The sequence below is a fragment of the Vidua chalybeata genome, chromosome 3, assembly GCF_026979565.1.
Source record: "Vidua chalybeata isolate OUT-0048 chromosome 3, bVidCha1 merged haplotype, whole genome shotgun sequence".
In the NCBI taxonomy this organism is placed as follows: domain Eukaryota; kingdom Metazoa; phylum Chordata; class Aves; order Passeriformes; family Viduidae; genus Vidua; species Vidua chalybeata.
Window position 1 is genome coordinate 73,090,444 of NC_071532.1, and position 12,437 is coordinate 73,102,880.

A 12,437-nucleotide genomic window follows, 5' to 3' on the forward strand; every position below is an offset into this window, starting at 1 on the left:
GAATACAAGCAAGCCAGTGTCTGCATGTGCCCCGAGGTGCTCGCTACATCCTGTAAGAACAAGAATTAGCTGTGGCCATGGGTAGGCCAAAAAAGAGTAGTTGAGTAAATATTCTGACTTGAAAGATCGAGCAACTACATGTGTTTTGAAATATGGCACAATAACAAAAACTCTGTTCTGTATCTGAGGCTCTGTCTCATGGAATACCTACTTCTAGTTTCAAACAAGCTTGTCCTGTTAAGTAGAATACATGGCCAGTGTGCATGTATTTACTTGCTTGTAAGCAATTCTAAAATCACAAATATAAAGGCAATGGTAACGTAAGGTTTGGCTCTCTTGCTCAGATTTTGCATTTGTTTTGCGAAATGAACGACAAGTAATAAAACTGAATAATATGTGGATGCGTGCTTTGAAGGAAGGCTTAGTTTTGTCTCTTAAGGAGACTATCCATAAAGGATTTGTTGAAGCTTTGTTTTTTTTTCAGTAGCTCTGAGGTGTTCTTAATGACTCATAACTCCAGTGCACCATGAGCTTTGTTGGATAGAAAGCAGGTGAGTAGAAAAGTGAGGCAGGTACATACTAAGCAGGTTTGCCATATGTTTAATTGCTGTCCAGACAAGCTTTTTTGAGCTCTTTCAGCAGTCCTTATTTAGCTTTGAAAAGAAAATAATCCAGACTTTAACTACTACATAAATTATACTGTATTTACAGGAGAACTGTAATAGAAACAGGCAGATTTCAAGCAGTGAGGCTTGTAGTACCAAGCAAGGTCAGTTCAGAAAGCAGGCTGGCTCTAGAGGGAAGTCAAGCCAGGACTGGTTATACTACTCAAAATGTCCTGCAGCCTGGAGGATGCTCCTGCCCTTGGCGTTGTGCAGACCGTGCCTCCTGCCTGTGGATGCCAGCACCTGCACAGCCAGGCAGGGAACACGGCCTTTGATCATCTGCCTGGCAGGCACGGGAGCGCTGCCAGCTCTGCTTTCACGGCTTACCTTTGCCTTGCTCTGCACTGCTGCCTTCCAGACAGCTTTGGTTTTCACTGCGCGTTCTTGTTGGACCTGCAGCTCAATAAAGTGTCAGAAAACTAATATTTAAAGAACCTGGCTTAATTCTTTTCCATTTGTGTGTATCAGCCCTGAACTGCCAGGGCCGCTCACCTCAGTTCGGGGCCTCTGGGCAGCAGTGCCTGCGAGGGGGCAGGGAAAGCAGAAACCCTTCTCGTTCGTGGGCCACAGCCTGGGCTTCATCTGCAAACCGCGACACGGCACCGCTCCGAGATGCAGCAGCACGCCAGCCTGGACGGTTCCCATGAGGAGGCTGCCCAGGCCCAGCCGTGCCGGGGCGCAGAGGTTCTGCTCCAGGCCGCAGTGCCGGCTGGTGGGATCGCTTCCCTCTGAGCCTGCCCCAGCGCGAGCACTCTTGTACTTGCGCCGTGCCCTGCAAGCCCGGTGCGTTTCTTGGTGATGAAGGGGACTGAAAGCTGTGGGCTCGTCGCTGTGTCATCCGAACGAGCCTCTGCTTGCGGGTCTTTTCGTGTTCCAAGACAAGGGAATGACGGGGCACGCATTTAAGCAGAGTTGCTCCAGATGCACCTCTGGCGACAAGTGCCACCGTAGGGGCTGTCATTCGCACCGGCCCCAGCACCGGGCGGAACCTTCCCGGCACCCGCCCGGCGAGGCAGCCGGCACCGCCGGCCGCGGACCGGGGCGGGGCGAGAGCGGCGGCGGCGGCGGCGGCGGCGGCCATGTGGGGCGGCGGGGCGGCCCGAGCGCTCACCCGCGCCCTGCGGCGCCGGCGGGCGGCGGCCGCGCTGCCGGGGGCTGCGGGCGGTGAGCGGGCGCTGGGCGGGCGCGGGGGGGCCCTGGCGCGGCAGGGGCGGCGTAACGGGGCTTCGCTTCGCCGGCTCCCTCACAGCCGGGACCCGCAAACCTCCGGCCGGCGGCGGCCCCGGGCGTGCGTCTGGCCGCTGCCGGCCGCGTCCCACGGCACTCCCGGCCCACTCAGCCAGCCCGCCGGGAAGGTGTTGTGCCCCTGCCGTCTCCTTTGCAGTCAGGAGGTGTCTAGATCGCTCCATCGCTCACTGCGGCCTAAAATCGTCTTCAGGGGGTGGTTTACTCTGGGTCCATTGAGGCATTGCTGTGATTTGGGGGCTGTAGGTGACCAGGCGGCAACTGGATGTGAGCGAGTGTTCGCCGTGCTGGGGAGAGCCCTGCGTTGACTAAGCAGGAGTGGAGAACAATTGCAGGATATTGTCCCTGGCCTGTCTGTGCGCCGTCCGTGAGGGTTTTTGGCTTAGGTTTCCTCACTGGTTTGTACCACGCAAAATGAGTATGCAGCTGTGTATGTCTCATTCCAACACATAATAAACCCAGCACTGCTAAGTGTGTGTGTGTGCACAGCTTACAGTCAGGGTAGACATTTTGGGAAAATTCACACTAACTGAAACATTTCAGTTGCATAAAAAGCTCTTTTCCATTCATTGGAAATTATGTACAAATTATTGTACATAATTTGAGGAGTACAGGGGTGGTGAACTAGCATACATTCTTTTATTTAATCCCCAACTCTGTAAGTACAATAGTGAGCAAATGTGCAAAGATTTGCATGGTTAGTATTCTGCTAGAGCAGCACTCTTACAACTAGGTGTTTTGTCTCTGACTCCTTGTAAAGCTGATGTTTTCCATTTGGATGTCTTTTATTTATGCAGATTACCATGCTGATCTGTCTTTTCAGACAGGTCTGAGAGATATCCTTCAGGACTACAACAGGAAAAGACAAATGAAATCCAGTAGTACCTTGCCTATCTCTCTGACTGAAATGAAAAGCAACATGTAAGTATTGTATCTAAAATAACCCTGTGTGATGAGGGCTACCCTTTTCTGTAACAATTTAATTTGACTTTGTGACTTTGTGATAGTGTCACCTGGAGTCGTTTTTATATCTCACGTTTGAATATTTGATGTGGCCTGTTCTTGTTTTACTAATTGCCAACTTAAAAATTACAGGCATGCAGCCATCTATTTGGGAAGATATGTTACCCATACAGTGTATAATATCTGTATGCTACTAAATGAGTGTAACTTGAATCTCTATAGAAAGATGAGTTTTTGCATTTTCTGATGCAGTATTTGTTTTTCCCATATTTCAGCTGACATGAAATATTAGTACTGGTTTAATGATGTTCAGCTTTCATTATTTAGGTTCACTGTGAAGAGACCTTTCAGCACTTCACACTCATCAGTAGACTCAAAGGAAATGAAAAAATTCCAGCTCCTTGCGCATAAGTGGTGGGATGAAGAAGGAGAATATGCAGCCCTTCATTCTATGAATGATATTAGAGTGCCATTTATTAGGTATGGTTTTGAAGACAGATTTTTTTTTATTTATACTATTTCTGTATGACCTCAGAAAATACTGTAAAAAAAGCCAATTACTGGTACTTAAGGTAACTACAGCATCTGTTGAAGCACCTCGTGGGTTCGACCTTAATCACATCCCTTTTCTTTCAGAGATACTCTGTTGAGCATGAGTAGTAATTATCATCTGGGAAATCCACTTTCTGGAATCAAGATTCTTGACGTGGGCTGTGGCGGAGGGCTGCTGAGTGAGGTAAGAAACAGTGAGCTCTGTGTTTTCTTGTTAAAAGCCAGGCAAGGTATTTGAATTGTACAAATTACACTGCTTAATTTCTAATCTTCTAATGCGGACTTTTTCTCTTCTATGATATGTTAGTTACTGAGTAGAATGCAGTGCACTCATACAAAAAAGCCCATAGAGTGTTTGGTTAGCATAATGTGGTGGTTTACAGAGAATGAGAGAGTTGGTAATGAGAAATTCTAAAATTCTGAGATTCTAAATCAGGAAAATAAGATTTCAAGCACTGTAAAGTAAAGGAGAGGGAAAGAATGATGAATAAGTCTTCTTCCTTTATTTTTCTGTTTTTACTTTACAAGTCTAGGCAGGAATACTTGGAATCATGACATTGTCATTACCAAAGAAGCAAGTTTTGTTATAAACTTGTTCTTACACATTCATTTGTTTGAACTGCTTATCTTCAATGTTTTACATGGGGATGGGGATTCTCACCTTTGATTTGATCTCATGGGAAATGCATGGAACAACATCAAGCACCCAAATCATACCTCTCCTGTGTCAGTAGAGATTGCTGCTGTGAAGGGGCTGATGTTACAGTGGCTTCCAGAGAATTCTGCACAAACTTGGGACTGAGAAGTTACTGTTTGTGGTGGAATGCTGTCCACACAGGCTCTGAGCAGTGCTGTGTCCCATCAATAGACTAGGGATGGTTTGTGACTTTAGAGTTACAGATCTGGCTGACTTCCTCTGCGAACTTCATCAGCATCTGAAGTGAGGTGTTACAAAGGGACCTCAATCTCTCCCATGTTTTCTTTCTTGTTTTTTCTCCTCTTTTGAGCCTTCTAGTCTTATGAGAGGGGTCTCTCCAACAATGCTAGCAAAACTGGTGTGCTGCATCACCTTCTCAGGCTGAACAACTGGTGAATTTCAGGTTGGAATATCATACATGTGGTCATGTTCTACAGCCTGTTTCAGTTTCAGAAGAGGTGATGACTAAGGTGCTAACCTTGGAGTAAGAAGACACTGGAGAAACCTGAGTGACAGCCAAGGCTGATGCTATCCTAGTAAACATCAGTGTTTAGTTCTCAGCAGTGAGAAAGTCCCAGAGATAATCATATATTAAGTAACCATTAAAAAGATATGAGGATTTACCATTACAGGTGGATGTTGAAGAAAGTAATGACAGTAATTAAATACGGCATTGTTTTCCCCCCTTTAATTACTGTGTTGATTTTCCCCCTTTGTTTGTCCTGTATCAGAGAGTAGTAGTGGAAGAAATCTTTATTTGGTGTGACAAAATGAATTCAGAACAAATTATTCCAAAAGATAATTTAGATGTGTGTGTATAGTCCACTAGATAATTTTCTAAGAAAATTAACATCACCTTTCCCAAATCTAAGGGTGTTTTTGCTTTAATAAACATTTAAAATAAAACTGCCGGATCAGAGCTCATTATTTATTGTTGTTTGTCTTGTGGTGATGCTTTCTGCATCTTGTATGTACATTGCAAAGTTTCAGAAACCTTTAAGTAAATTGTTTTCATGCAGAGAATAAATTACACTCTTTTTTATTAGCCTTTAGGTAGACTGGGAGCTTCAGTTACTGGAATTGATCCTGTGGAGGACAACATTAGAACAGCAGATCGGCACAAGTCATTTGATCCAGTCCTGGCCAAGAGAATACAGTACAAGTGCAGTTCACTGGAGGAGATTGTGGAAGAGTCTATGGAAACCTTTGATGTAATTGTAGCTTCTGAAGTAGTGGAGCATGTGGCTGACCTTGAAACGTTTATCAAGTGTTGCTCTCAGGTGTTAAAGGTAAGAGAGCTTTTGCTTTCATTATTGGGAATATTTATTCTCTTTTATTATTGTGGCTTTTTAAAAGGAGTGTGAAAACTTATCTGCACACATTTTTCCACTAAGTCAGAAGCATGTTCTAGAAGTGCCTTCCATTCTTCTCCGTGATGCAAATACATCTTCCCAAATTCAGTAACAACAATTAGGGGAAATTTATTTCCCCAGCTCAGCCTCAGAAAAGTGTTAAGGCATTACCCAGCATTGCAAGTTTGCATTGCATCAGGACCATAAGAAATCTGGGTGCATCTGATTTCACACAGGTGAGGAAATGTGGCTGTGCTGCTGTTGATGGACAGCTGTGGCTCAGACTACATGGGAACTCTGTAATGATGTTTCTGACACAGGATTTTATTCCAGCACTAGCATCACATCACATGAGATCCTGGATTGCTTTTAAAGGTTCCTAGTTAAGCTTTGGAGATAATCAGGTGGTTATTCATCTTGATACTAGTTCATTTGCAATGAAGGATGGTAAGCTCAGCACACAAGTGGGAGCTTTTCTTTGATCTCTTTATCTTTCTGGTCATCAGAAGAAATATAAATTATTTCAACTGAATGCACTACTAATTTTTAGCCTTCTAGGGACAAAGAAATTATCCCTTATTTCTAACAAACAGTCCTTTAAGGACTTAGAATTTCTTTCTGGCTTTGTTTCTTTGCCCATGTAATTATTAAAACAAGCATGGCATGGCATTCAGCAGTCTCAGAAATTAAGGAAGTATTTCACATTTTACTTTGGTTTCAATTAAAAAAGTGGTTTGTGGTTTTATTTTGGTTTTTTGCTTTGTTGGGTTTTTGGTTTTTTGAGTTTTTTTTTTTTTTTTTTAACAATAGATATTGTATATGCTTTAATACCTTTTATTTATCCATTTCCTGGGCAGAAAATTATTATAACTGACTTTTCTAGGTGTTCTTTGGGCTAGGGAATAGTTTTAGGCCACCCAAGACCTGATTATGTTGATTCTTTGAAGATTCCTGAGACATGCTGTTAGAACATTATATTCTTTCTTGTATTAAAGCATTATAAATATCTATCCTGGGATGAAATTACTTCTTACTTTTGCATTGTGTAGACTTTGACATAGACAAATTATTTGTCTTAATGTGATTAAATTTACATTTAAAAAAAAACCCAAAAAATTCTTCTAATTTAACATTTTAATATTTTAATTAGCCCGAAGGTTCTTTATTCATTACGACAATCAATAAAACACAATTGTCCTATGTCCTGGGAATTGTGGTTGCAGAAAATATAATGGGGATTGTACCAGAAGGAACACATGAATGGGAGAAATTTGTTCCCCCTGAAGAGCTGGAGCACCTCCTGGAATCAAGTAAGTTTCAGGCCAGATGGTGGGAATGGAGAGAGATATCCAAATGGTTCCTGTAGAAATGGCAAAGGGATAAGTTAGGTGGGGTGAGTGCTAGCAACAATACACAGCTTTTTCTGCTTGAGTTAACAGTCATATATTAAGAGTATAATTCCTGGTTTAAAGACATTGCTGCTTACTGGATTTTGCATTAAATAAATTAAATGGAATCCTAAGAGTGCAGTGATTACTTGAACAAAATCACTGTTGCAGCTGCCCTCTGTTTAAAGCCTAAATAAAAAATTCCAGTGTTTTCCATTGTGCTCTGGTGACAGAATGTATGCTCTGAAGTGGTTCATAAGCTCTAGGTCAGGTTTGAGGAAATAACTGTGTTGGCACTCTGGGGCTGCACTGCTGCCACTGCATTGTTTGTCGCCCTTCCTTTGGGAGGAGGCATTTTTATTTTTGGTTTGCTGCTCCATGTTCTCTATTCATATTGTGTTACTAAAAGATTTCTTCCAAAATGTGAAGATGAAACCTACCACAAATTCATTAGTCAGTTCTTGAGAAACTCTGTGATACTGATTTTAATTATTTCTAATTAAATTATCCTGGTCTGATTGCTTTTAAAATAGACAAAGCACTGAGCTGGAAAGAGTTCTGCCCATTGCCCTCCTTCACCACAAATGTTTTAAAACCTCTCACCAAATATTTCACTTTACTCTAGTTCACTGCAAAGAAGCTGAAGTATGAGTGGAGCTATTCTTTTGGCAAGGTCTTTTCCTGGCACTTTGCAGTGATGCCATAAGGAATATGACCAGTACTGGTTCACATACTGGTGGTTCTTTCAGTTCTTCCTTTGAAAGGAGAAGCAGGTGCAGTGGAGTGATTTGTTTTGATAGGGTGTTTATTTTTGGCCTTCCATCCTGTATCCTGCTGGGACACAGCAGATCCGTGCAGTGAACTGAGTGCTGCTCAGCTGGGAGTGATAAATCACTCTTTCTTTGCACCGAGTCCTTGATGGCATTCATGTGCCTTTTTCTTGCATTCTTCCATTCCTAAAGGGAATCTGAAAAATCCGTGCAAAGATGTGCTCAGATTTTGATTTTGGAGCATGTGATGTCAACCTGAAGCATGTCTCCACCTCCAGTCAGCCAGGTGAGGAGATGTGAGGCCGGGGTTTTCAGCAGAGCCCTGTAGCTGCTGGTGGTGCATGGCCTGGCACAGAGCTGTTGCAGCCACTGCCAGGAGCAGGACCTGCTGTCACCAGCGGTGCCAGTGGCACTGCATGTAGGGCTGTCTGACAAAGGCCAGCTTCCTCCCTCAGAGGAAGAAGCATGTTTCAGACTTGCTGTTCTAAAGAGCTTGATGTTGCAGTGACTTACAAGAACATCTGTTGCTTTATATGGCTTCTTTCTTTCCTAGATGGCTTTTCAGTCAAGAGCGTGAATGGGATGTTGTATAATCCGCTCTCAGGCTCCTGGAGCTGGATGGAGAGCACGAGCCTGAACTACGCGGTGCACGCAGTCAGGTCTGGGGCTCCGGCACAGTCACACGCCGCAGACGCCCTGCCAGAGACAGACGTTCAACAGCACTCGGCCACAGCTGCCACAGCTGGCACTGTCCCAGACAGCACTGTCTGACGTGGGTGGTGATGGACTCATTTTCAGAACAGAAAATGAGCTTTTACTCAGATGGACACAATAAAACCTTTGTCAACAACAAGCTTCCTGTTTGCATCAATAGTACACGCGCTATTTTTGGCCAAATACTTAGGACGGTCTCAAAAAATTCAAGTGCCCACTATCTCAGGAATCTTTTAAGATTGAAATGAGCAAAGCTTTTAAAGAATAAGTATTTTCATGAGAAAGTGGTTTCAAATTCTTGGACAGGGAAATGCAAATTATTCTGTTGGTAGCTTGGAGGGAGCTATTGTCTGGTAGTGTTTTTAGTCCTGGGACTCAGATCTCTATAGAATAATGGCTTAGGTGTAGAGTGAGTTAAAAACCACAATGCTGTACAATAAATAAAATGCCTTAAGTATTTAAGATACTCAACTCTGTAAAAATATATGAAACACTTAAGATCTGCAAAGACTTTTTTCTGTAATACACCTTTCTCCCTGAGCAGGGGAAACAAAATAGCAAACCTTTACTGTTGAATCTTGCTGTTTCTGCAACTGAAATGGAAGAAGAGTCTCTGAGACCAGAGCACCTCAGCTGTCAATGCCTCTTCACCATAAAGATACTTGTATATGTGCCTATTTTTCAACTTTCTCCCTCTGCCCAAATAAAGGGAAGCTGCAGGTAAAATTTTACTAAGCAACCAGAGCTCTGTGGTAGAAGAATAACAGATTAGCAGTCTGTCCTATAACTGAGGTGCCATACCTATTTATTCTTAATGTTCTAGAGCCCAGGTAAGGAAAAGTCATTTACAATGAAACAGAAGTTTCTAAATAAAGTATCATGTGTGTGTCTATGACTGCATCTCCTTCCTTTCTCCTTTTTCTTTCAGCTTGTACACAGCTGGAAAGGTGCCTTGTTTTTGTTTGCAGGGATGAAAATGAAACTTTATTTCCCCCCCTCTTATTTTTTTCCCTGTTTTAGTTGCTTGTGCATTTCTCCTACTGTGGAGGTGTGGTGGGCTAAATTAGTTTCTTACACATTTGCATTCTTCCTGCTTTGCTGTATCTGCATGTTGCCTTCAGATCAAAGTTTCATGATGGATTTGATGATGCTTAGAAGAATATAGTTAATTTATAATGGAAATAATAGTTATTCATAGCTAATTAAGAAGTATCTGGTGTAATTGCTTCCATGACAGTAAGTTCTGCTCTGTGGAATATAGCTTGGCTTTGAGAAGAAGATTCATGATCATGTTAAGACTTTAGTGATGGAGAAGTCACTACACCAGTAAAGAAATTATTCCAAAGGTTCATCAGTTGAGGTGGTTTAACCTTGGAACCTCACCAGTGATGTCCTAACATCCTCCTTTTTACACTTAAGTACCTCTATCAGCTGCAGTTTTGAGTTGTCACCCCTTAATTTTCTTTTAGATAAGTGGTCTGAGATTATCTCTACAGCTATTACCACTACACGTGCATTTCTGAGTTCACATAAAGTTCTGTGGTAAACATTCCTGGGGCATGGCAGTGGAACTGCCTGCAACAATTCATTAATGGTTTCACTAATGCTGTCCACAGGAGGAATATACATCATTCCCTGTCTGCCTTTCTTCTGCAAAGGCATCTCTGCTCCATTGGTCATGCATGCAGTGTGGTGCACAGCATTCAGGAGAGGAGCGATGCTGGAAGAAAATGTGGAGTCAAAAGAGATCACCAGTAGTCTTTGCTCCTGTGTTCAGGCGTGTTAAACCATGTGGCTCCAGTGAGTTTCCCTAACCAAATTACCAACATCAATCTAAGTTACTACAACTGTATGACTCTTGCTTCAAATTTTGCCAGCAGCTCTGAAAAGCACTGAGACCTGAACAGATTCCTGAGGTAGCTGACAAGAAACATCCCCCAAGAGGCAGGCCCCCCTCCACTTACTTGTTTTGAGACTTGTCAAGTGAAATAAAAAATAATGTTATAAAACTGGCATAGAAAGAGCTGATTGTTTTATTTAGGAGCCCTAAGTCCAGATGTTTGTGTGACTAGCTGTTATCCTGGCTTTCTCATCCTTTCCATTTTTCCTCATTCATAGATTCACAGAATATTCTGAGTTGAGAGGGACACACACGGATTAAGTCAACTCTAAAGTGAATTACTTGTTACAAAACCTTGTCGTTTTTCATTAAACTGTGAACTACCTAGGGAAAGGGTGTCTTGCTTTTTTCACTGTTATTTCTATTGCACATAGGACAAAAAACCTTTGATGCTGCCTGAGTTCTCTGTCCAAGCTCACAAGAGGGATCCTGTACATAGTTAACAATGGCTGGCATTTAAACCACAAGCACATGGACCTGGTTATCCATGGATACCTCAGGTTTTGACAAAAACCTTACCACAAGCATCTAATCTTCTGCTCCTACATGTGTGTTGGAGCCCTGTCAATCCAGGAGAGTTTTGAGAGCAGTGGGGACAAGTGAGCTGGGACTGCTTGAACAACAACTTGTACCTTTAGTATGTCTCCAAATGTCCTGATATGCTCCATCCCCTGTCCTTACCCCTCAGTTTTCTTCTCCTGGGGATTATCCTAACTACTCTTGGCTATATTTCATCCCTCTGTTTAAAACATTGTTTTAATGCAGGAATGATAGAATGTGGTAGAAATCATTTTAATGAGATAACAAACCGTACAAAAATATCCTACACTTGTGAACTGCTTTTGGTGTTTTATATCCCACCTTTATCATAATTGTGCAACTGGCAGGGTGTAATCAAATTCAATACTGTGCTGTGAATATGTACTATGTACTTGTGCTCCAGAAACCTTTTTCTTAAAATCTGTGCCTAGAAAACCAATGACGTTTTTTCACACTTCTCTTAGCCCAGCTGCTGCAGAAATTTCATAGATGCTATTGAAATGGACAGAATTTAAATCAAATAAATTTGCAAATCTTTTCTCTTTCATTTTGCAACTTGTTAATGTTTATGGAGCCATAGCTTCAATGCTTACAGGAACAGTGGTGGTAGGAGGTGAAAAAAGCAATGTTATTGCAGCAGGCATGCACACAGGACTAGGGGTGAGGCAAGAGGTGATTCTTGCCTTGGGATAGGGAAAAAACTGTATTTGGTGCTTGGTCTTTTTCAGTCTCTCTGTTTATTTCTAGTTGCATAGCCTTGACTCTCCCATTACCAGCCATTTATTCCTGCAACAAAACAAATCAGAGTAAGAAGCTGATTAAAAAAAAAAAAAAAATCCAGCAGAGCAAACAATGGTACTCTGGGTGGTCTCAGCTATTCAGCTGTGGTTTGGCTTGTTGTGTTGTTTCATCTCTCCCACATTGCTCCACATGATCCCAGTCCCATCTCTTTGCTCAGACTGATTCTTGTCTGAGGTGTAAATATGTTTTTTTTTGCTTTCTTTCCTATTTTTACTATGTTTCCCTGGGATGCTGCTGGTGGTTGTGCTGTTCAGGGAGCTAAATTTTCCTACTGTGGAGGACTAGAGCCATTTGGGAGGTAATGGACAGGGAGAAGATGGGACAGAACACTCCCTTGAGGGGCAGTAGGCTTTTAGGTTGGCTCAGCCTGACTTGTGGAACAGCACATTCAGATAATAGTTGAAACATTAATTGTGCTCAAGCCCAACTGGAGTAGTATGAGAGCCTCAGAGGAGATCTGCATTTAATCTCCTTTTTAAATACAAATACAACTTGAAGTTTCCATGGTCCCCTTATGCTATCTTATTGCCTATTGTTCCTTTGTGGTCCAGTGACATTTCATGGCCATTTTTGCAGGACTTGACAATTTCTTTCCTCTACATTTCCACTAACACCCTGTGTCAGATTTCTTGGGGAAGGAAAAAAAGAGAGAGAAAGGAGTGGGAAAGGAATTGTGCAGTGGCTGTGAGTTGAGCTAAGAATAATGAATATCTTGTTGGAAGTTTTTCTGAAAATGGCTTCTGTAGTTTTTCACTATGTTGAAATCTCAGCTTTAATTAAAAAGAAAGGCAACAAACAAATAAAGTTATTTCCCATACACTTTTAATAAATGCTTGAAAGGAATAATCCC

General features: G+C 42.4%; 1 protein-coding gene across 7 annotated transcripts; it reads left to right on the forward strand.

Moving 5' to 3' along the window:
• The first annotated feature begins 1,744 nt into the window (after positions 1-1,744).
• Positions 1,745-9,241, forward strand: COQ3 (coenzyme Q3, methyltransferase). 7 transcript variants are annotated; one of them, XM_053936836.1, is made up of 7 exons: positions 1,745-1,829; positions 2,708-2,831; positions 3,201-3,353; positions 3,510-3,609; positions 5,169-5,411; positions 6,625-6,784; positions 8,186-9,241. In XM_053936836.1, exons 1-7 carry the CDS (start codon positions 1,745-1,747, stop codon positions 8,401-8,403), a joined length of 1,083 nt encoding a protein of 360 aa, XP_053792811.1. In that variant the 3' UTR covers positions 8,404-9,241. The 7 variants fall into 7 exon arrangements, with proteins under 7 accessions (XP_053792811.1, XP_053792814.1, XP_053792816.1 ...); XM_053936839.1 differs by having other exon boundaries at positions 1,760-1,829; positions 2,734-2,831; XM_053936841.1 differs by having other exon boundaries at positions 1,770-1,829; positions 2,738-2,831.
• Positions 9,242-12,437: the final 3,196 nt, after the last annotated feature.